This window comes from Pteropus medius, unplaced genomic scaffold (assembly GCF_902729225.1).
Source record: "Pteropus medius unplaced genomic scaffold, Ma_sr-lr_union100, whole genome shotgun sequence".
NCBI classification, from domain to species: domain Eukaryota; kingdom Metazoa; phylum Chordata; class Mammalia; order Chiroptera; family Pteropodidae; genus Pteropus; species Pteropus medius.
Genome location: NW_024347852.1, coordinates 337,061 through 361,324, shown reverse-complemented (window position 1 = coordinate 361,324; position 24,264 = coordinate 337,061). Strand labels below are relative to the sequence as shown.

Genomic DNA, 24,264 nt, shown 5'->3' with positions numbered 1-24,264 from the left:
CTACTAATCTCACCGGTTTCAAACCAGGAAATGAGCAGGAAAAAAAAACTATTAGACTGAGATGGCGAGGGGAATGTCATAAACACCAGGTGATGAAATTCACATTCGTTGTCAACGCCTCTCCTTCAGCCTATGACTCGAGTGTCCCCTCCCAGGCCACCGGATCGGAGGGAGCAGCCGCTCAGCCCACCACTTCCTGTCTCCCTTCTCTGCTTCGTGTTTTTCATTAGCTTGTGTTCGACGGTTAAACTGTGGGCCCCCTCCCCCAAAAGATATGTCGAAGTCCTAACCCCTAGCGCCTCAGAAGGTGACCCGATTTGGGAACAGGGTCATTGCAGGCGGAGTTAGTTAGGATGAGGTCTCGCCAGAGCAGGGTGGCCCCTAATCCAACATGACCCGTGTCCTCACAAAAGGAACACTGTGTGAAGACGCAGAGATGCAGGGGGATGATGCCATGTGACAACGACAGTAGAGACCAGGGCGTTGCAGCTGCAAGCTAGAAACACCAGAGCTCGTCGGCAGCCGTCAGAGGCTCGGGAGAGGCCGGGAAGGTTCCGTCCTCCAGGTCTCGTGGGGACCGTGGTCCTGCTGACACCCTGACTTCCGGCCTGTGGACTCCAGAACCGGGGGACAATGCTTTCCTGTCGTCTTCGAGCCCGTTTCTACACTGGCAAAGTGGAGAAGCACCGGCCATTTATTGGCTGCATGGCTTTCGGTTTGGGTTTGTCTGACGTTGTCCTAATGATTGGATCCAGGTCATGCACTTGGGGCAGGAAGGCCACGGAAGCGATGCCACGTCCTCGGTGCGAGACATCAGGAGACTCACGATGACAGAGGGTCTCGTTACTGATCATATTAGCTTTGACGTGCTGAAGACACTGCCTTCCTAGGGGCTTCCCTGTGAACTTCCGATTTTTTCCCACGGAGTTCATTTGATGTCAACTACCGTTTACCAGGTTTTCCAACACACACTTACGGAGCACGTATTGTGTGCCCGGCCCTGGCCAAGATGTTGTGGTGACGAAGACGAGTGACACTTTTCCTCTCTGGGAGGTCGCGCTCTCATGGGGAAGACCGGGAGGCTCTCACAGTTGAGAGAGATGGATAGGCGACCAGTCTTGCAGGGTACTGCAGGGGCTCAGAGGCCATGTACTGGTCTGTCCTAGAGAGTCAGAGAAGGCTTCCCAGAACAGGGGCTGTTTGAGTTGGGTGTTGAAGGATGAGTAGGAGTTCGCCAAGGAGAGACGGGGAGGGAATTCTGGGTAAAGAGAGCGCTGCTTACTCAGAGATGGAAGAAAGTAACTTCGATGCCAAACCCAAGGCTGGGATGCCGTCTTAGGAACAGTGCAAGGGCTGTGAGCAAGGAGGGTGGGCAGGATCGGCTCTGGGTACAGAAAGACCCTCTGGGGCCATGTGGGAGTGGGCAGGGGAGAGAGGAAGAGGCTGGAGTTGGGATTGTGGGCACGGGCGTGGAGAGAAGGGTTTGGGGCACGGATGGGGGGGTGCAGGAGGGCCCATCCGTGGGGGTTGGGCAGTGATGCTCTGTTCCCTAAGCGAGGCAACTGGACACACAGGGAGGGGAACTACAGGGGCGAGAGTGAGCCCGGTTCAGCATGTGCCCGGCTCGATTTGGAGAGATTTCCTTCCAAGATGGCGTGTGGAGTCGAAAGGGTTAATCCCTCTGCTACTCGGACGAGAAGCAGCTCGGCTAGAGTGTCTTTCTCTCTCGCTCCTCCTGTTTCCGCGGGAATAAACACTCGTCGGATAACCGCAGACGAGAAAGTACTTGGCACGCAGTAAATACTCATCAGATGGCAGTTATGTGTGTATTTTGAATGTAATGAGTACTTCGAAAGTGCCAGACAATTATTATTACGGTTCGTGTTTCTTCCTCATTCCTACCTCTCCTTCGTTTCTTCCTTTCCTCATCCCCAGGGGGGAGGCAGGATGACACACCTGTGTGATCTTAGGAAAGGCAGGCAGTACTGCCAGAGACAGCTTGGTTTTCCCGTAGATACGTCTGGAACTTTCTACGATAACAGCAATGGTGCCTGTCTGTGTAGCCGACAGGGCAGCCACCAGCCTTGGGTGACTAGAGAGCGCTTGAAACACGGCTAATTTAAATTTATTTTCAATTTTAATTTATCTTAGTTTATTTAAACTTATGGGTTCGTGGGACTAGCAGCCACCATGTTGGGTAGCTTACTCCACAGGAAGTGTAAAAATGTACCTTCTTTTCCCCAAAGGGACAAAGTCTGCTGAGGTGGCAGAGAGATGAGAAAGAGAGAAGAATGTAAAAAAAAAAAAAAAAGGGCAAATGGAGAAATTCCTATGTGGATCACAGGAGCGTGAATTGAATCAGCTAAATAAAAAACGCTCACGTCCTTCCTGCAACTCAGTAGTAAAAACACAAAAGACCCGATTCGAATACGGGCCAAAGATCTGAACAGACCCGTCACGGAGGAGAACATATAAATGGCTAAAAAGCGCACGCGAAAAATGCTCAACATCACGAGTCCGCAGGAAAGCGCAAATCGAAAGCAAATCGAAAGCGAAATGAGGTCTAGCACACACGCCACGATGGCTAGTGTTCAAATGACGGACGATGTCACGTGTTGGTGGGGGTGTGGGACAGCCAGGACCTCTGGTGGGAATGGAAAAGGCAGGCAGGGCACTGTCCCCCGAAGGCGACCATGACCCAGTCCTCGGAACCTGTGGGCGGGGACCTCACGTGGCAATGGGGAGTCCGTAGATGTGATTAGATTAGGGACCTTGAGTTGGGGAGATGATCCTAGGTTATCTGGTGGGCCCCGAATCGTGACCCCAGGGTCCTCGTAAGAGGGAGGCGGGAGGGTCACAGTCCAAGGAGATGTGACGACAGAGGCAGAGGTTGGAATAGAGACACCACGAGCCAGAGGATGAGGGCAGCCCCGAGAGGCTGCAGAAGGGACGGAAGCTGATTCTTTCTTGGAGCCTCCAGGAGGAACCCAAGACCGATACCTTGATTCTAGCCCCTTAAATCCAGAACTATGAGACGGTAAATCTGTGCTGTTTTAAGGCGCTCAGATTATGGCACTTTGTTACAGCAGCGACAGAAACCTGATACGGCCACCTTGGGGAAAGGTTTGGCATTTTCTTATAAATTAAATTAAACCGACACCTACTCTCTGACTAAGAAATGCCACCCGTACGTATCTACTCAAAGGAAAGAGAAACACGTGCCCACAAAAAGACGGGTACGAGAATATCAATGGCAGTTTTATTCATCATAGCCCCAGATGGGATATAGGCCAGGTATCCACTGATAGGAGAATGGATAAGCAAGTGTGGACATTCACACGACGGAATGCCACCCAACCACAGAAAGGAACAAAACGTCGATTCACATCACAGCGTGGATGGATATCGAGAACCGTATAGGGCGTGAAGGAAACCGGACACGAAAGATCACCTCTCTGGGATCCTACTTATAAAACGGTCTAGAACAGACAAAACTAATCTATGGTGATAAAAATGAGAACGGTAGCTGCCTGGGGTAGGGTTGGGGGTGGGTGGGGGTGGGGATTGGCAGGGAGGGACCATGAGGTGACTTTCTGGGGTGTGGAAATGCTCACTCATTGAATAGTAGGAGTTGTACATTTCACTCTATGTAAATTTTACTTCGAAAAGGGAACCATAAACAGATCAGGAACCCCAGCTAATAGCGTGCTTGATGGAGTGTTTAGGACCGAAGTGTACTGATGTCTGCAAATTATTCTAATGAATGGGAAGAAGGCAGGTTTTTCTCGACTCCGGTGCTACTGACATTTGGGGCCAGGTCATTCTTTGTTGTGTGGCGCTGTCCTGTGTATTGCTGAATGTCAATCGGCGTCTCTCCCACACACGTGGATTGCGACAATAAAAAAAAGTCTACTCGCAGACATTGCCAAATATCCCCTGGGGGACAAATTCATCCCTGTTTGGGAACTACTGAGCCAGAGGAAAGGATGAATGGACACATTTGTAATAAAGCAAACGCATCGAAATGGGGAGGATTGTAGAATCTAGCCCGTGGCTACTGCGTGTCCAAAGAGTTCTGTGACAAAGGTGAGGGCTGCCTGGTGAGGGAAGGCGGGTCCCATGAGGGTTAGGGTTAGGCATCCGCGTTGGGTGGGCATGTCTGTGTCACCTGTTAAAATGCAAACGAGGAGGAAGGAAAGACATTCCAAGGAGAGGGCCTTGCCTCAGCTCGGCTCAGCTCAGGCTGAGGCTCCAAGGCGGGTCCCGGCACAGGTGTGCAGATCAAGAGGCTGGACTGCAGGGACTGTCCGGGGAGTGGTGGGGAGGGAGGCAAGAGGCGGACTGAAACCAGATGGGGACTCTCGGCGTAGATGGTTTCTATCCTGTCACCAGGCTGTTATCATATACAGCCCGCCATATATTCGTTAATTATACACCTGCCTTATCTGCCCTCCCAGCCCGAGTTCTATTCAGGTTGGCAGACGGTTCTGGAGGCCCGAGGGACACCAGCCGCTATGCTGGGTTCTAAGGAACCGGAGGCTACCCGACCCTGGTCCCTGCCATTGAGGAGATCCCGGACCCATGGGGAAAAAGAACAGGTGAGCAGGCGGTGCCCACACCTGGGGAGGAAGCTATAATGGAGGGCCACGGGCTCTGGCAGAGCTCCCTACTGGAAATCATGGAAGACTTCCCGAAGGAGGAGGCATTAGGGGGAGGGCTTTCCCAATGTCCTGAGGCCAGTCTCAAAAATAAGCATGATAGGAAAAAAAATAATCATGATAGTAACAGCTGCCGATATTTATCGAGCGCTTGCAATATGCCGATATCACTGTGCTAAGCCTACAGACATCAATTGGTTTCACCCTCCAATGACTCTGTATGGTACTCGGATCATGATACCCCTTCTACAGGTTAGAAAAGTTGCGGCACGGACTCTGGTCCTCATTCCCCAAGTGCTCCCGCTCGGCTGGGGAGACAGTCACGGACGGTCTCGGTCTAATGAACTTGTGCTGTCATGGGAGTTGCAGAAGGCGTCGGTGGGAACCGAGCAGGATTCTCTGGGTGGGGGGGGGAAGGGGGGTCGGTTCCTTTCGCAGCGAGTGGAGTCAGGAGCACAGAGTCGCATCACGTTCTCAGCTCTTACCTCTCTCTCATTTGCACCCCTGAACGAATCCAGAATCCTGGGGTAAATGTAGAGACTCACAGACCAGGCAGTGTTGCTGCGAGAATCTCTATCTTCTAAACCGACACCAAAGATATAAATTCTGTCTCTTAAATTGTGCTATAGACCCGGTTTTGCATCTTACTTTTCCCACTCAACATCATGTTTTTAGGATCTCACCTTGTTCTTATATGTAACTCCAATTTCTTGCTTCCGATTTCTTGCTTCTTGAGTCCACTCCCTTTCACTCACCCGCTCCCCAAGTCACAGACCCCACGGTCATGCCCCCATCCTCACATCCCCGCTGCCACCCACATCGCTGCCTTGGGCGTCTTTAGACACGTCCTCGTAGTTCACCTGCGTAACACAGCTACTTGGAAATGGGATCGCTGGCACGCACGATAAGTGAGTAGTTAATGTCACAAAATTCTGTCTGATCACCTGAGGTGGATTCTGAGGACCTAGCAGCATTTCACCAAGCAGAGAAGGGCGGAGAGTGAACAGTCAGCCCCAAAGGGCTGAGAGAGTCCATGGTACATCCTCGGGACAGGAAATTGTAGGCGAAACTCACCACAGGGTGGAACCTTTCACAGAACAGCCGTGTAATAAATATTTCACTGGTTTCTTTTCCCTTTTCTTTCTAAAAAGGACATTAGTATCGTTGTGGTGGCACTTTGGTAATCTCTACTAAAATCTTAACTGCGTTATAGTCTTTGACCTGGCACTATTCCTACGTGAGCACGAGGAAGTAGGAAGGATTTTCACTGGGCTTTCGTTCGTGAAGGTGGAAAATGGAACACTACTAAAAGCTCCATCAATAGGAGAAGGAGTCGCGGACTGTGACTGTGGAATACTATGCAGGTGTGAAAAAGGTTAAGGCGAATTTAAGTGTAGGGGCATGGAAAGTTTCTAAGACATTTTGCTTAGTCACAGTTCAATATATCAAGTATTGTCTTATTTCTTTTAAATACAAGAAATCATAGGCAATATTTCTGTTACTTATCCATATATGTAATTCAAGGGGTGGTAAACTTTTTCTATAAAGTCTCAAATAGTAAATAGTTTTACATTTGAGCATCACATGGTCTCTGTCACAACTCTTCGACTCTGCCCTTGTAATGTGAAAGTGGCCATCGGTGATACGTAAACCAATGAGCTTGGTTGTGTGCCAATAAAACTTTATTTATGAACACAGGGAGAGGGCCAGATATGGCCTCTAGACTGTCCAATCTGCAGACCTCTGATGTAAATAAATAGTACACATTTTTGGTAGAATCCATACCAAAATATCATCAGGGGTATGTCTAAGAGGAAATGTGAGAGGGGAGGGGATGGTCAAGGTAAACGTTACCTCTTACTTAAATTGTTCTACCTCGTGTAATTAAAAGTGTTTTACTTCGAAAAAAAAAAATTACGTTTTAAAAATAGCTTTGGTGGCCTTCTCTCTTTTCCTGATTTTAAGGTGGCAATTGTCAATATAGAAAATGCCAGCAGCAAGTAAAAGTAAAGAGGAAGTAAAAGTTTCCTGTCATTCCTCCAGCTTGAGCAGAATTTCCTAATTTCCCGTGACAGATAGTTACAGAGCGCTCACTGTGTGCAAGGAACTGTCCTAGGTGCTGAGCACAGAGCGGTAAATGAAGCAGAGTCCTCACCCCTCTTCAGGGCTGACAGTCAGCCGTCAAAGAGAGACAGACAATAAATAACGAACACAGTAAGTAAGTAATTACATCATAGTAAGTGATATAATACGTTGGAAGTTTAGATGTACTTTTGAAAACAGAAACGAGAGAGAGGGTGAAGGGGAACAGGGGTGCCTGGGGGCTGGTCGTGACATTCGGCAGAGTGGTCAGAGAAGGCTTCATTGCCAAGGTGAGATTGCAAAGACCTGATTGAATGGAGGGAGCCAGCCATGGGGATGTCTGGGAAGAAAAGCTTTCCAGGCAGAGGGAACAGCTCATGGCACAGGTCCCAAAGTGGGATCATGCGCGGTGTGGTCCAGGAATGGCAAGGAGCGGGGTTTGGATGGAGCAGAGTGAGTGAGGGGGAGAGAGGGGAGAGGGCGGGAGGTGAGGTCAAGGAGGGGATGTGGGGGTTCATATCCTGCAGGGTCTCGTGCTCACGGTGGAGACTTGGCTTTCCTTCTGAGATGACACCAGCCGTCTTAGGGACTAGGCCGAGGGAGCCAAAAAAAAGACTCAGGGAGACCAAGAGGAGGCTACCACGACAGTCAAGGCAGCGGGCAGTGGTGGGTTGATTCGACCAGAGTCATGGCAGTGGGCGTGGCAACAAAGGGTCAGATTCTGAAGGTCAAGTTGACCTTCCACCGATCCATTTATGCATTAATTGATTCTTCCGTCCATCTGCCCAGTTATTTATTCACTCATTACGTATGCCCTCCATTCAAACAGCCACCTGTTCCCTCATTCATCCATTTATTTACGCACTCATCCATTTATTCCATCAGTTACTTTCATTTCTTTGTTCATTTACTCATTAGTATCAACTGTCATGTGATTCTTCCACTCGAAAACCACCTTCCCTGACACCCTTTCTAAAATAATACTCCAGGCCCCTTCTGTCTCTTGTCCTTATTTACTTTTTCTTCCCAGCACTTATCCTGACTTGTCATCACGCTCTATAATCACGTGTTTACTTTTTCAGCCTGTGTCTACCCTACTGCCGGCATGCATTCCTTCCTCTGGCGATTGTTTGTTGAGTGTCTACTGTGTGCCGGACTCTGTTGTAGGCACAGGGGGCATAGAAGGGGACAAGACAGACAGAAATCCTCACCCCTGAGGAGCTGACATTCTAATTGGGTGCCTCGGACAATAAACGATCAATGTCATAAGTAAATTCCTGGTAGGCTGGAGGATGCTGAGTACCGTGGTCACAGGAAATGCAGAGCCGAGGGGGGTATCAGGAGTCCAGGGGGAGGACGCGCCCAGGGAAGTCCTCACAGAGGAGTTGCTATTTGGACAAAGACTAAAATAAGATGAGGGGCCAAGTGATAATCTGGGCGGAAAGCATTCCAGGAGAGAGAATGGCACGTGCAAAGGTTCTGAGCCTGACGTGTTCGAGCAGCATCGAGGAGGCCAGTGTGGTTGCAGAAGAAGAATCGAGAGGGAGAGGTTGGGAGGTGACGGTGGAGAGAGGACGGGGGAGAGGACTTTGCTTTACCTCTGAGCGAGACTGGAGTCAGCCGTAGACTTCGCTTAGCCATGAACAGGTTCCCTCTGTCTGCTGCGTGGGAGTAGATTAGCATCCGAGTTCTATGAGACCTGTGATGACATCTTTGCTCCCTCCATGCCCCCTCGGCTTTCAGGACAGGGGTCTGCAAACTATAGCCCACAGGCCAAACCCTCCCACCTCCTGTTTGCTTCAATAAAGTTTTATTGAAACACAACCACGCCCGTTCATTTACGTATTATATACGGCTGCTTATCTGCCACTACAGGGGCGAGTGACGTGGCTGCAGCAGAGACCATCTGGGCCTCAAAGCTGAAATATTTACTGTCTGGCCTTTTGTAGCAAGTGTTTGCTGATCCCTGGTCTAGAACAAAGCCTGGCACTCAGTGCCCTTCACGCATCTGTGACCCGCAGGAGGCCGCCAGCTTGGTCTTGTCTCAGAGCCAGTTCCAGCTCTAAGTCACATGTGAGAAAACAATAGGCCAGCGACCAACAATAAAATACTAGAACCATTCAGATCTTTGCTACAGAGAAAAACGGCCAGGCAGGGTTACAGTCAGGACCCACAGTGACACTTAGCATGCTCTTTGTCCCTCTCTGTTAAGACTCGGATCCCCTTAACCCTCACTAGGCACAGAAGCTGCTCCCTACGATTTTTTCCTTGCTCATAGAATTCCCCCAAACCCTCTTCCACAGAGCATCCCCTCCCTGCCTCTCCTGTCTCCTCCCCTCTGTTTTATTTTTGTCCATGAACTTGGCTCCTCACTGGCTTTCCCCCCCGATGCCTGTGCTGCCCATTACTCGGATTCTACATAACAAGGCAGTTGTGAATTGAAAATAATGAAGTCTGTGCCAGCTGGCAGGAACCCCTCTTTTTCTTTGGAAACTCAGAATGCTCCCAGATTCCCATTTCCTTCCCCCGACCCCGACACACATCCATCCCAATATTTTATACACCCCTATTTTCTGAATTCCCTCTCTACTGCACCTTATGTTGTACCTTCAGGACTCAGAGAGTATCAGACTGGGCCCCTGACAGCCAGGGGCTCATAATTTAATGAGGACAGTCCCAGTGTCTGGGGTGACGGGCTGGATCGATGGTGGGGTCGCCTTGATTGTCAAGGGAGTAAGTTTGGGGCTTTATCCTAAGGAGCCTCTCTGGCAGACTTAGATGAAGGACAGATGGAGGACTCTGAGGCAGCAGAATAATTCCTTGTAACTCAGTTTCGTGGGTCTCAGTCACTCTGATGGTTTCATATAGTGGTCCACGACCTACGCTCCGGAGCCAGACTGCCTGGGTTCAAATCCAGACTCTGAAACTTTCTATCTGTGCAACCGTGGGCAGCTTCCTCTCTGTCCTCATCTGTAAAATGGGTATGGCACTAGCAACTACAACTTAGAGTCCTTGGGAGGATTATGGCATTTAACACACACAAAAGGCTTAGAACTGTACCTGGCACATGGTAAACCCTCAAAAAATATCGGCGAGCATTTAAAGTGCTTATCAAGGGCGTCCGACTCATAGAAAGCCCTCGGTGAAAGGAAGCTCAGTATTGTTATTCAATGATGTCATCAATTACCCCATAGATTGAGCAGAATCAATGATGTCTCCGGTTTAGACCATTGGTGGAAATGATGACATCACTAGTTGTCAGGTAGAGTTAACTCTGAATGGGGTTGATGACGTAATCAGTTACCAGGCAGAATATAATTGGAATGCGTGTGCCAGAGCCTTATTTCCCGTCTGAGTTTTGTTTGTTCCAGTCCACTCTTCCCTAGTGCCCTCGGACACGTGGGATTTTCATCTGTCTGAGTCTCCGTTTTCTATCGGTCAGATAGGGATAATAAAAGTATCAATCATAGGATCCTTGAGAGAATCTAATGAGTTAATACACACAAAGAGCACAAAGTCCAGCACAGCTGTCATTCAGTAACCAGCAGCTCTTGTTATGTTCACTGCAGGAGGACACTCTGCCAGAGTAACAGGGACCCTCGGCTCCTTGGTTAAGAGCATAGACTCAGGGGTGTGACCTACTGCAGTCTGAGCCCAGACCTGCCACCAGGAGCAGCCGGGAGACCCTGGACATGTTACTGGCCTTTGAAATGGGTTAATGACAGTGCCCGCGTCACAGGGCTGGCGTGAGGATGCACAGATAATGACAGTCACGTTTCCAGCATGTAATCAGGCCTGTATTATCACTGCAGATGCCCTCAGCAAGGTCCTCCCCTCTCTGGAACTCAGTTTCCCCATTCGCAAAGAAGCGGGCAGTGCCATGGCCACCTCAAAGCTTCTTGCCCATGAGGGCTCGCCAGGCGAATCCATTGGGAGTTGGATGCTGGCACCTGGGTCTGCCCTCCACCCCTCCTCTCTTCCTTTCCCGCCTCTTACCTCTCAACCTTTCCCTGTCTCTGGCTCTTTCCCTTCTTCTAGACTTTCTCTTTCCTTCTATCTTGTTTATCTCCTGCATGTTATCAGAAGGCTGGTTTTAGGGCAATAAATAGCGATGGGAGTAATAATCATTGTTTGTTTATTTAGCCTTCCCCCCACCCCTCGCTCTGCATGCGCTGATTCTTTTCACATGCATTAACTCATTTAATTCACACAATGCAAGGACTTGTTAATATTGATTCAGAAAACACTTGTCGAGCACCTACTGTATGCCAGACTCCGAGGATCCAGCACTGAGCGAAACAAAGATCCTTGCCCTCATGGGACTTTTATTCTAGTGGGGAGATAGATGACAAACAGATAAACAAATAAACAAGCCCTAGCAGTGCTGTGAGCTAAAACAAAGCAGGGTCATGGGGAAAGAGAGTGATGAAGGGAACTGTCTTCTGTAGAGTGGTCAGGAAGGACCTCCTGGAGGAGGTGACATTGGAGCAGACCTGATGATGTGAGAGGGAGGCGGCCATGTAAATCCTGGGGGAAGGAATCGCAAATGCAAAGGCCCTGAGGCAGGACCGTGCCTGGGGGGTGTTTGGGGAATTGAGGCATAGCCTGGAGGCCAGTGTGGCTGGAGGCGAATGAAAGGGAGTTGAGTGGGAGATGAGGTCAGAGGGGGTGGGAGCGGCACATGCTGCAGGACCGTGTGGGCCATGGTGTGGACATCGGCTTTCACTCTGAGATGGAACCAGGAAAGGTTCTGAACAGAGGAGGGTTCAGTGTGAATAGAGTTTGACAGTACGCCATTGGCAGTCGACGTGTGTGTGTGTGTGTGTGTGTGTGTGTGTGTGTGTGTGTGTGTTTGGGGAATTGTCAGGGTGGAGGCAGAGAGGTCATCATCCCCATTTTACAGACGCCGAAATAAGTAAGAAGGCCGGCAACAGGCCCCAGCTCGCACAGCTGCTGGGCAGCAGAGCCCATGGGCAGGCTGGGTGAGACAAGATTGGCATGCAGTTGCCAGTTCCCACCCCAGTTGCCAGTTCCCCTTGGTGCCTCAGTGTACACCTGTAAAACGGGGACACAGCTCAAGGATCTCTGGTGCAGGGCTCACCAGCGACAGGTTAGCTTCAGACGCGGTCACGACCCTGGCGTTCAGCAGAGCCTTCCCTCTGCTGGGAAGTCGCCTGCCTCTGCTGAGCCTCAGTTTTCCCATCTGTAAGTCGGGAAGCATTAACCAACGTTTGGGTGTAGCGTGGTGGCTAAGAGCACAAGTTCAGGAGTCGGGTTTGGCGGGATCGGCTTCCTGGCTCTGCCACTTGCCAGCTCTAGGACTTTCGGCAATTAACACCGTCTTGCTAAGTTTCGATTTACCTCATCTGGAAGATGAACATCTTAATAGCGCCAGTTCCAGAGGGCAGTTGTAAGGATTGAATGAGATCATGCGGGTAAAGCGCTTAGCACAGCGCCTGGCATACTCCGGGCGCTCGATAAGTGATTATTATTACTGACAACGTGGGTGAGAGCCTGGGAGAGTGCCTGGTACGCGGTCGGCGTTCGACAGAAGTAAATTCTCTTTCTTGTCTCTCCTGCCCGCCGGCTCCCCAGGGACCCAGGCATTCCGGCCTCCAGCTGCAACCCGCCTCCCCCCGCCCCACGCCGGCCCTCACAAAGGCCCCCATTCATGCCTCGCGTACAAAGCGGCCCATTCACCCGGGTCCCTTGGGCCTCCCGCCCCCGGCCGCCCCCCGCGCCTCGCCACTGGTCACACCTGCTGCCCGTCAGGTCTGGGGTCCCGCCCACGACCGCGCCGCCGAGCCGGGAGCTCCGGCTCCGTTCTTTTCCCACGGCTGGCACACTCCGGCAACTTCCGATTGGCCCGGTCCGCCAGCCGCTCCTCTTGATTGGCGGGCGCGTCCCCCATGGGCGGGGCCGCAGCTTGCCGCAGCGGGCGCTGATTGGCCCCTGCTGCGCTCGTGTAGGCGGGGCTTTCCCGGCGGGCCCGCCCCTCTTTCTCCTCAGGCCGAAGCCTGTGGACGGCCCTGGAAGCCGGTGAGTGCCCGGGGCCCACTGCCCGCCGGAGTTGGCGGAGCGGGCCCGGGCCCGGGGAGGCCGGGGCCTCAGGGCTGCAAACGGGGCTCCGGAGGCCCGGCGCGGGCCGGGGGGAGGAGCGGTGACGGGGACACTCACCTTGGGCGAGCGGCCGGATAGCGGCTGGGGGGCGCGGCGGGGCGTCTAAACGCCCCGGGCTCGGGTTCCCACCGGGCGCGAGGCCGGGGCGGGGTCCTCGCCGGCGGCCCCGGGCCCGCTCCGCAGATGAGGACACGGAGGCTCGCTTTGGGACCGCGGACGCCTTAACACCTGAGTCATCATCGCCTGCAGTCCTGCGCGCCCAGATGAGGGCGTCTCTGTTTTCGCTTGTACAAACCGCGGACCAGAGGCGCAGACCGGGACTGGCAGAGGCCGAGGGGCGGGGAGAGACGTATTTGAGCGCCCGCGATGTACTCGGGCGCCTTTATTTTTATAATTAAATCATGTCCTTTAATTACATGAACTCGAGGCGGGCTCTCTTGTACCCATTTTACGGGGAGAGGCAAACCGAGGCCGGACAGGGGGAGCGAGCGCAGGGGGGCGGGGATGAGGATAACACTTGGGAGACCACCTGTGCGCTGGGTCCCTTAACCTTTTTAATCTCACGACAGTCCCCCGAGGAAGGCTGTGGTCCTTCGGGTTTAGATGGTTCACCATGGTTACCAGCTGGGAGGGGACACTCGACATCTTCGAGGACCTACGCCATGTTCTCCCCCAAACCCCTCTTTCTAATAGCAAAAACCGATCCGGGCTTCAACCCAGCTCTTCCTCTTACTGACCGTATGACCTTGAGGGCGTAACTTCGCCTTTTCAGTGCCTCGGTTTCCCCGATCGTCCCCGTCTCACTGGCTTTTGAGATCGTTCTAGAAGTTCAGACTCGGAGAGCTTTCTACCGGCGGAAAACAGCAGGCGCGCAGCGGGTGCGCTGACCACTGCGTAGTGCGCATTTCGCCCGCGAGGAGGCTGAGGCTCCGCGAGCCGGAGTCACGTTTCGTGTCCCCTTCTGTGGTACTCTGGCATCCTCTGTCGGTTTCGTCCCATTTCCAGGATGGGGAAAACTGAGACTCGGAGAGATTAAGTGGTTTCGCGAGGCACTGCTCGTTGAAGCGTCGGGCTGGGCACTTCCTCCTACAACGTTTCATTTACTTCACCGGCCGCAATTCACAGAGGACAGCCGAGGCCCGGAGGGCTTCAGGGGGGTTCCAACCCTGCGGCCCTCCGCCCTCTGGGCGGGGAGCGCCGGACCTTAATTCACCGGGGAGAGGGGCCCCTGGTGCAGCCGCCACCGCCCACCTGGCAACCGGCTTATCCCCGCCTCCCCCCATCCGCCAGTCCTGGGCATTGTGGCTCCAGGACCCGCCCCCTTCCCAAGCCGGGCAGGTGCTGGGTGACATCAGAGCCAGGCTCTCTCCTGGTGACGCGACGTGGCCCCGCCCCGTGCTGGACCGCGGAGGTAGCTGCACCTGAGACTCGGAAGCAGACCAGGGATCCCCGAGCCCCCTCCCCACCTTCCCGCTTCCTGCGCCGGCCGGCGTCTCCAGGTAGCCTCGCGGATCTGCAGGGTGAAGGGGCGGCGACCCGCGCCGTGGGGTCTCGGGGAGGTGGGGGTTGGGCGCTCGGATTCCTGGATCCAAGGAAGGGGGTTGGGGGCCGTCTGAGTGAGGACGGCGCTCGGAGCCCCGACTCCTAGGTCCGGGGGAAACACTCAGGCTGGGGTTCTGGGGCTGCGGCTTCGGGCTCCTGGGTCTGAGGGAGGAGCGCCTGGGGGCCCGGACTCCCTGGGTCTGGGGGCGACGGGGGCGCTGGGCTGAGGTCAGAGGGCTGGACGCCAATGGCCCGACGCCTGCCCCGGGGGCGGATCCCTGGCTGCTTTTCCTTTCCCAGCCTTGCGGTCTCTGCCCCTCCCAGGCCAGGTGCTTTCACCTGCCCCGGTGACAGTAATGAGCCCTGGCGGAGGCGGTCCTGCCTTCCTGCCGGCTAAAGAGGGTGGTGCTCACAGCCAAGAGGGCAGGTCCGCGCGGCCGGGCCGTTGTCAGTCCTCAGAACTGGTCCCCGGGCATCCTCACCTCCAGCCTGGCTACAGCGAGGTGAGGGGGCCCAGACTCAGGGGGCCAGGGGAGGAGGGCCCGAAGACCCGAATTCCCGGGTCCTGGAGGACTAAGGCGCTGGGGGCCTGGGCTTCTGGCTCTGGGGAGGGAAGGCGCAGGACTGGGTGATTGCAAAAACTTCCAAACCCTTCCTGGTCAAAGGCCGTTGGCTGCGGAGGAAGTGGATGGGGCGGGGTAGGGTAAAGTCCCATGGATGGGACTGGACTCTGGGGTGAGCCTTGGCGACCTGGGGCCTGGGAGGTGGAGAAACACCACGTGCTGGTGGCAGGACCCTGCTGCTTGAGTGCAAGAGCCCAGGGGTTGAGGCCCAAGACCAAGCGTCACTGGGAGCTGGGACTTCTGGTGCTCGGCAGGGGAGAGGGTCTGGGAGGAAGTGCGTCGTGTGCCCTGGAGCTGGGCTTCCGGTTTCTGGGTGGGAGAGGCTCTGTGGGAAGGACAAGGGTCTGTTGGGACCAGACCTGGGGTTCCATCAAGAGCTGCTGGGTGTTTGGAGGGACTTCTCCAGAGGTATGTTGGAGGCGGGTGTCCCAGAGGGCAGAGGCACCGAGGTGTGAGAGACAGAAATAGTGGGGTGTTCCTGTGACTGCTGTGGTGGGGGCGGTGACATGATGTCTGAGGCAGTGGAGGAGCATGGAGGCTCCTTCTGCGGGTCACGAGAGACACGGAGAATATTGTTCTTGAGTCGTGCTTAGACGGTCCGGAATGGCTGCGGTCTGTTCTCTGCTGGCCTATGGCCCCTCTGAGGGTGGGAAGGAGTCTAACACATCCTGGCTCACACTGAGTTGTGACCACCTGAGGCAGGGTCCTCAGACTCCAAGCAGAGCCTGGGACTTGAATGGCCTCAGGGCAGGATGACTGAATGGAGGGGAGAATGAGTCTCCCCATTATAGCCAGAAGGGAGCCAGGTGTCAGGGAAGGAAGGTGCCTTTCACTGAGGAAGGAGATGCAGGTGTGGGGTAAACCAGAGGTGGCATGGGAACCCGTGTGACAGAGATCACATCGACCCCCTTCTAGGACTCATATCCAAGAGATCAGGGACCTCATCCTGACACAGTCTGGCCCCCTTCGTCCCCAGTCTTACGTCGCCTGCCACCCTCTCCCCCTCGATCGCTTGGCTGCGGCCTCACCGGCCTCTCACAGTGCCGCGGACGTGCAGGCACGCTCCTGCCTCAGGGCCTTTGCACTGGCTCTTCAGCCCGCAGTGCTCTCCCTCCCAGCATTCCCATGGCTCGCTCCCTTCATCTCCGAGCTCAGGCCTTTCTTTTCAAATGTCGCATCAGGGAGGCCTTCCCTGACTGCTCCAATGAAAACTTCAGCACCCGCCCACCGAGACAGCCACCGTGCCTGGCCTTATTTTGCCCCTCGGTATTTCTCATCATGTAACGTGCTCCATAATTTACTTATGTATCTTTTTTATCTGTCTCCTGGGATTGAAGCGGCGCTACCCAGTAGAAACACAATGCGAGCCGAATGTGTAATTTGAAATTTTCTAGTCGCCGCGTTAAAAAAAAAGTCAAAAGGAAAAACGGATGACATTAATGTTAATGATACGTTTTATTTAACCCAACATATCCAAAATAGTCAAGTCGAATATAATTAAAAAATTCATTTCCTCGGTCACACTTGTCACATTTCGTGTGCCCGGTAACCGCACGGTGCAGTGGCTCCCGTGTTGGACGTCACGGGACTAGCGCGTAGACACCTTAACCGAGGCAGAGGTGTTTTTCTGGCTTGTTCTTTGCTGTATGGCCAGTGCCTTGAACACTGCCTGGCTCACGGCCTGGCTTATTAAGTCCCTATGGAACGAATGAATGGAGAGAGGAGTGAATGACTGTCAGGAGTAAAGAAATCTGTGGGCCTCTTTTGCAGAAGTGAATTAAGAGGTCTGGTGACGAAAAGCAGTGGGGACTGCCTGGGGGATTTGGGGTGGCCATGGAGCCCCACTTGACCTCAGTTCTCCTTTTCCCCTGCAGACCATGGCGGCAGTGACCGTGACCGTGCCCGGGCGGAAGGCGCCCCCAAGGCCGGGCCCCGTGCCCGAGGCGGCGCAGCCGTTCCTGTTCGCGCCGCGTGGGCCGGGCGCGGGCGTCGGGCCTGGGGGCTCGGCCACCTCCCCGCAGGTGGAGTGGACGGCGCGGCGCCTGGTGTGGGTGCCCTCCGAGCTGCACGGGTTCGAGGCGGCGGCGCTGCGGGATGAGGGCGAGGAGGAGGCCGAGGTGGAGCTGGCCGAGAGTGGGCGGCGGCTGCGGCTACCGCGGGACCAGATCCAGCGCATGAACCCGCCCAAGTTCAGCAAGGCCGAGGACATGGCCGAACTGACCTGCCTCAACGAGGCCTCGGTGCTGCATAACCTCCGTGAGCGGTACTACTCCGGCCTCATCTATGTGAGTGGTGTCTCGCCCATGAGGGCTCTGCTGGGGTGGGGGGCCGGGGTCCGCACCCCGACCCGAATTCCCAAGCGAGGGGATTTATAATCTTCACCCTCTGCCCTGTCACTCTTCCTGCACTTAGTTGCCGGTTTATAAATGATCGGATTACCAGAACCGCCTCAGACCCCACCGGGGGTGCCCCATTTGGTGGATGCGCCTTAATATTTTTCTAAAGTATAAAAACTATTGAAATCTCAACTATAATGCATCCAAAGTGATTTGAGAAAGGGATATAGGTCTCTCGTAATTAGTGAGAATCACTGAGTATGGAAAAGCACACGCCAGGCTCTGTGCTAAATGCCTTCCATATATGAATTCATTTCCTCTCACGTTATACAAAGGAGTCTGTGATTAATCCCGTTTTACCTGAAAAGAAACTGTAGCCCGGAGAGATTTAGTAACAATACAAACTGATATTTATCGAGCATACACTGGGCACTCTGAAATATGTCGTCTCAAGGGAATGGGTGACAAAAATAATAGCAGATTAGAATTAAATAATACATTACTTCAAGGAAATAAAAACTAAAGAGAACACATACATTACATAAAAAATATATATATATTATCTCAACAGATCTTCAGAATTAGAAAGCATTTTGTAGATAAAGAAGCTGAGGCAGAGAGGTCAAGTTCTGGTTGACCTCGTGGCAGACCGATGTCATCGGTCTCCAGGCGCGACTATTTTCCGTGGTGCCCCTTAGAGAGCGAGATGAGATTGACCATAGCGAGGTCAACTATGGTGGTCTAGTCTGCGTTAAGCATTTAACGTCTCTCTCCTTATATAATCTTTGGAGCAAATCGACTGGGTTGGGCAGCCATTTTTAACACAGCCTTCGCATTAGAATCGCCTGGGAAATTTTGTGAAAATACCAGCACCCAAGCCCCACCCTAACCCATTTAAACCAGGCTCTTCGGGGATGTGACATGGTAGTTGGTATTTTTAATAAGCTTCTAGGTGGTTCTAATGAGCAGCCAAAGCGTTATTAAGAGCAAACGGGATTAGAGAGATTGTCAAGGAATGTCGCCAGTAATAATGAAAAATATTATAAAAATATAATGAGTCATAGCGGGTGCCTAGCAAATATTTATTGAGCACTTACGATGTGCCAAGTACTGTTCTAAGTGCTGCGTGTGGGTTATCAGGTCACCCGTGGGCTGGGGACTGTTGTTATCGCCTGATGCTCAGGAATGTTAAGTGACTTGGGTCCCACGTCACATATATGTGAAGGAGTCCTGTCAGGATTTGAACCCAGGTGGCTGATCGTAGAGTCATGCCTCAAACACCAGCTTAGAGGGCTGGGGTCTCACCATCTTGCTCATTTCAACTGGCCTCACGAGAAAAATCATTAAATATTTAGCTAAAAGCCTAAAGGGAAAAGTGCTGGTTTTATATTTCTTAAAAAAAAACTACAAAATTTTAGTGAGAGCGATAAAGGAATATTTCAATACACGACGAGATACATCAAAACGTGAAAATAAATAAACTGGCTCTGACACCCACCTAGTTATGGATCACGAAGCACAAGGTTAGGATATTTCTATGAATTCTGACTCTCGTTTGGGAAGGAGACTGAGGTGGTGAGAGAGGCCGGTGGCTGGCTCTGGGCCCCTCACCTTGTGGTGGCAGACGCGGGATTCAAATTGAGGGCTGTCTGACCCCGGATGGGGGTGGTACTTCCTCCATGCTGCACTGGCCCCTTCTGATGCCTCGCTCGCCTTTGTAAGATCTGGGAAAGAGGCCTCTGGCTTAGCCACTCTCCTGGATCTCACCAAAGGCCAGGAGATCAGAGGGACCCCCAAAACACTGAGCTGCCCTTCGCCTTTTAATACCCTGGACCCCCCTAGCAACCCGATAAGATATCTGCTATCATCCTCATCCTGCGGGCGGGGAAACTGAGCCTCAGAGAGGGGCCAGGACAACGCCCCACAGCTAGGAACTGGCTAAAAAGAGATTTGGACCCGGGCCATCTGACTCCAGACCCCACGTTCTGTCTCCTGCACTAGGAAGATGACTGGGAAAATTCAGGGGGCGGAAATGGTTGAGGCCTGAGCTCAGGTTCTCCAGGAATGAGAGAACCGGGGCCTGACACATGGAAGTGAGATGGAAGATTCTAGAAGCCCAGACGGGAAGCAGATTGGGCCTTGATCATAATCGTTAGCGCCTAGCGAGGGCCTGCTTTCTCTGCCGGGTGCTGCTGTCCGCTTCTCTCCAACATGATCTTGTGGACGCCCCTCCACGCGGGGCTGTGAAGTAGGGAGCATCGCCTCCTTTCTCCATAGTAGTTAACCGCTGGCGTATTAAGCACACTCGGGGGTCCAGGGCGCACGCTGAAGGTGCAACGTGAACTTGTGGATGGCTCCCATCTGCGTTTGTTGAGAAAATGAGGCCCAGGAAGGAGAAGATGCTCGCTGAAGCCACCCAGCTAGATGTTGGGGGGCCCGCGCCAAGCCTGTGCTTATTGACTGGCCGCTGGTGACGGGAGGGCCGTGCTGCCCAGTGGGAGGCGGGGCGTCCAGGGCTCCAGAAACCTAGTCTCTGCCACTGATAGGCTATTATTTCACCTTGAGTCACTCGGGGTCACAGTCCCTTCAGTGGGACGCTTAAGGCAGGAAGGGTCCCCATTGCTTGAGCACTCGCTGTGCTCCCCGCTCCGTGGGAGCTGGGGAGATGCATTGCGGCCTTTCACTCTAGAACCCGTCTTGGGGGTGGGGGTGAAAAGCCCCATTTTCCCGGGCTGGGGGCTGAGGCTCAGAGAGGGCAAATCCCAGGTGCGAAGTCACGGGATTAGAAACCCAGGCTGAGTGGCTTAGGAGTCTGGGCGAGCGTTCAGTTCCCAGGCGGGCTGGGCGTCGTGGGAGTCCCAGGACCCATACTTAGGGTGCCTTTATGGGCCCCACCTTGGGACAGCCCGTCTTCATTCATTATCTTCCGTAATCCCCACGGCCTCTGTAATGAAAGCGAGGAGTGTCATCCCCACTGGGGCGCTGGCCCCAGACCCTTCCGACCAGGTTCCCTCAGCTGTGCCTGGCAACTCAGGTGTCCTCGACCCTCTCGGGGTGTACCAACCTCTGCCCTTTGCCCCCCGGCCTTGGCAGCCAGCTCAGGTTCCTGCCGGAGTGTCGCCCAGGTGACAAGGTGTGGCCGGCAGGAGGGGGCTGGGGTGGGGGGGTGGCGTGGAGGAATGGGTTCGTCTGTCAGCCAGGAGTGAGGCCAGGGCGCCAGCAGCTATGAGATACCCTCCTGGGAATGTGGTCAGGCCGCCCCGCCCTCCGAGAGCCAGGGCCCCGACTGGGAGCTCCGGGGAGCACCCAGCAAACCGGTTGTTCTGCTCCCTTGGCCACCCAGCCAGGTGGGGCGGCCCGCGGTGGCCACACCCTGCCCTGCTTGAGAAGCACACGTCAGGGAGTTTAAAGCTGTCCTGCAGCTGAGTACCCGGCCAGCTGGCTAACTAGCCAAGTAGCTAACCGGTTCGATGGTTAACTAGTGAAGCCACTGAGCGGCTAACTCTCTGGCTGGTTGAGCTAGCTAGTTCCACCCGGCTTAGCTAGATAGCTCTCTGGGTTGGTTTAGCTAGGTGACCGGCTAGCTGTCTAGTTGTCTAACTGCCTCTATGTGTCCTGAGCTGAAACCGTTCTTAAACCTTTCCGGGATCCTGAACCCAGGCCCGAGCGGTGTGTAGAAAGATTCAGGGAGTCCGTGAACTTGAATGCAAAAAAAAAGAAAAAAAATATTACGTCTTTATTTTCATGCACCTGGAACCCGAAATTTAGCATTTGCTCCAAAAAAGAGCGGACCTCAGATTTGAGAATCTGTGATACGCCTGTTTTCTGCAATAGAACATATTTAGATGCCAGGTTTTTAGATTCCCGTGATAAATTTGTCCTTAATTATAGGTGGCACTTCCTTGGATATATAATCTAATTCGTGTACGTGGGACCTGTGAGTCTGTCACGTTTTCAGTTGCTGCCGATACCGTGAGCATCCTCCTGGAGAGATGCGATGCACGTTCCAGAAGCTACGTAGAGATATTTCCCTTCTGTGCCTTTCTAGGCAGATAGTTCTCACCTCGTGTCCTTTCACCTGATGACGTTTTGGATAGTGTTCTGTACCCGTAAGCGGAGAGGGTTGCAGGACTCATTGTATGAACACATATTCAGGTCATTTCTAGTCTCTGCCACTGTAAAGGATGCTGCAATAGATGAGCTTGTACATGGCCGCTTCATGCGTGTGTGAGCCCAGGCGGTGACAGGCTGTGACCCAAGTCTGTCTAGGTGCAAAGGCCACATTCTCTCTCGGGGTGAATCCTCGCCCATACAGCACCTCTGTGCCATCTAGATTCTTTCCTACCATCAGCCTGAAAACGTTTGTAATGGAGGTTCAAATCAACATCGCCATGATGCAAGTGGCAACCCTTTGGTGGATGTCCCTGTGCAATGCGCACCCTGCCCAGCTGTGCGCAGTAGCCCCGTGGGGCCCGCCGGGCCGCGGGCAGGCAGCTGAGGCCCTCCCGCCTTGTGCCCACTGCAGACGTACTCCGGCCTTTTCTGTGTGGTCATCAACCCGTACAAGCAGCTTCCCATCTACACGGAGGCGATCGTGGAGATGTACCGGGGCAAGAAGCGCCACGAGGTGCCACCTCACGTGTATGCGGTGACCGAGGGGGCCTACAGAAGCATGCTGCAGGGTGAGCGTGGGGCCGGGCCGCTGCAAGGGGCCTTTGGGGTGGGGGCCGGGCTGGCGTCAGGATCAGACGCAGGTCCAGGACTTCACACTCTGCGAGGCTGCTCTGTGGGGCAGGAGGGAACACAAATGGAAGGCTGAGTGGGTGAGGCTCCGGGTCCCCCCCAACGGGCCCCTTGTTATCTGTCTCTGTGTTCATCCCGTCTCTCAACAAGTACCATTAGGGAGCCGGTCGCTGCCAGGCTTCTGCCAAAATTTCTCTTGAGACAGTGATTCTGAGTGCTCGTTCACTCCACGCTTATGTGGCTGACGTGATCTACGTTGTCATGGGACGAATGGCAGCCCCTTACATGATGGGCGGCATGGGGTCGCAGGTCCAGCTGGGCGGGTCGTGCCCTGCACAAGGGTGTCTGTCAAAGAGGCTGCCGTTCACACCGTGACAGTGTCGATCAGTCCTGGCCATATTACATAATGTAACACGCGTAATGCATCCGTTACTTATTTATCACGTATCATCTATTTTAATAAATATTTTGTATGGCTTAAAATACATATGCGGTATTTTAAAATTTATATCTTCCTATCGTGTGACATGATAGTCTGCAGCAATGTCTGTCTGTCGTGTGTATTATACTTATATCGTTTAAAATGTGCTATATTTCTAGGGTGTGTTACAATAATATATTTATATCATGTCATGCGGTGGTTCATGGGATTCGGTCACCTCACCAGCAGCCTCAGCAGCAGCACCTGGGAACTTGTCAGAAATGCAAACTCGGGGCCCAGAACTGCTGAGTCAGAAACTGGGGAGGCGGGCGGCTCAGTAGTCAGTGTTTTCACAAGACCCCCAGCTCCTTCTGGAGATTCTGATGCAGGCCCACTGGAATAACAGACAGTCTGTAATGTGCCCGTTTTGTACGATAGAACATGTTAGGTGTCGTGTTTTTATATTCACGTTATAAATTTGTATTTATCTGTATTTAATCACAGGTGACACTTACAGGGTTATATGATCTGCCGTGTTGTACCTTTACTTTTATCATTTTCAGCTGTTATTATGTCCTAGTTGTTATAGCTTAGGAATAGATGTACGATGATGTAGGGGTGAGTGCCTTTTCTGTGCCAAGTGCTTTTCATGGATTAATACAGTTAATGCCACGGCAACCCCGTGAAGTAAGTGAGCGCATCTCCTTGGCTTCCACATGGGGAAACCGAGGCACAGAGCAGTGCAGTCATTGCCCACAGTCTCACTGGCGTGTGCGTGTGGCCGAGGTGGGGTTTGCACCCAGGGTCCCCTGACTTCTGCCCCCTGGGGTCCAGGATTTCGGTTTTGTGTCTTTGAACCTCACGCACCCAGCGCGAGGTGTCACACAGTGGGGGCTCAAATTGAAGTCTGTCGAACGAGTTACATTCTATTCAGTTGGAGTTTATTGTCTCCGTGTTACGGGCGAGGAAACTGAGGCTCAGAGAGGGACAACGGCTTTCCCAGGGTCACACAGCAAGCAAGAGGCTGAGTCGGGCAGGCTGTTAGAATCTAGGAGGGTCACGCATCAAAACCCAAACTTTTCCTTATTCCCTGGAAATGATTTTGAAAAGAGAGTGGCCAGCCTAAGAAGCCAGGGTTCCGAAGCTGGAGAGACCCTCTCGGGTGACATGTTCCCCTCTGTCCCCTACAGATCGTGAGGATCAGTCCATTCTCTGCACGTGAGTAATCCTGAAGGGCTTCCTGGAGGAGGTGGGGTCCTGGCTGGGTGTGGCTCTCCTCGCAACGGGCAGGGCTTGCCTGGCGTCACTGCCAACCCCTCGTGCTTCCCCTCGCCCCACCCCCATAGCGGCGAGTCCGGGGCTGGGAAGACAGAGAACACCAAGAAGGTCATCCAGTACCTCGCCCATGTGGCATCGTCGCCGAAGGGCAGGAAGGAGCCGGGCGTCCCGGTAAGTGACCTGCCTTGGAACACACTGTGGACCCTGCTGCCAGCAATGCCCCCTCCATCTCAGGCTCTGCTTCCCCCGTGACTCCCTGCCACCCTCGTGGAGGGCCCTGGCCGCTTGTGCTGCCTGTGCACCTACTGTGTGTCTGATATAGTGCTGGGAGTGGTGGCAGGGTGGATGCAGAAGTGCAAGGACTAGTTCTTGGCCATGTCGGCCCTTGGAACAGCACTCAGCGCATAGTAGGTGCTTACATTCCTGAGTGCCTACTATGTGTCAGGTCCGATCCAGGCACC

The 24,264-nt window shown here is 53.5% G+C and overlaps 2 protein-coding genes across 2 annotated transcripts in view; one reads left to right on the top strand and one right to left on the bottom strand.

The window, feature by feature from the left end:
- Nucleotides 1–11,007: 11,007 nt before the first annotated feature.
- On the bottom strand, nt 11,008–13,524 carry LOC120615572 (translation initiation factor IF-2-like). Its single transcript, XM_039878712.1, has 5 exons — nt 13,520–13,524; nt 12,499–13,240; nt 12,102–12,106; nt 11,842–11,989; nt 11,008–11,267 (listed from the first exon to the last, which is right to left on the bottom strand). Exons 1-5 carry the CDS (start codon nt 13,522–13,524, stop codon nt 11,148–11,150), a joined length of 1,020 nt encoding a protein of 339 aa, XP_039734646.1. The 3' UTR covers nt 11,008–11,147.
- A 3,375-nt stretch (nt 13,525–16,899) lies between these two features.
- The window catches only part of MYH14 (myosin heavy chain 14), a 64,885-nt gene continuing 57,520 nt past the window's right edge, over nt 16,900–24,264 (top strand). The window contains exons 1-4 of the mRNA XM_039878711.1: nt 16,900–17,310; nt 21,887–22,043; nt 23,716–23,743; nt 23,872–23,974. Of these exons, the coding sequence (XP_039734645.1) occupies nt 16,903–17,310; nt 21,887–22,043; nt 23,716–23,743; nt 23,872–23,974 (696 nt within the window). The 5' untranslated portion in view covers nt 16,900–16,902. The remainder of the gene's footprint in view (nt 17,311–21,886; nt 22,044–23,715; nt 23,744–23,871; nt 23,975–24,264) is intronic.

Excerpts from the sequence above, each read along its gene's own strand:
- LOC120615572 (XM_039878712.1), bottom strand. Across the intron at positions 11,268-11,841 it reads CTGAAGCTAACCTGTCGCTG|GATTTACATGGCCGCCTCCC; the intron begins GTGAGCCCTGCA and ends TCCTTCCCCCAG.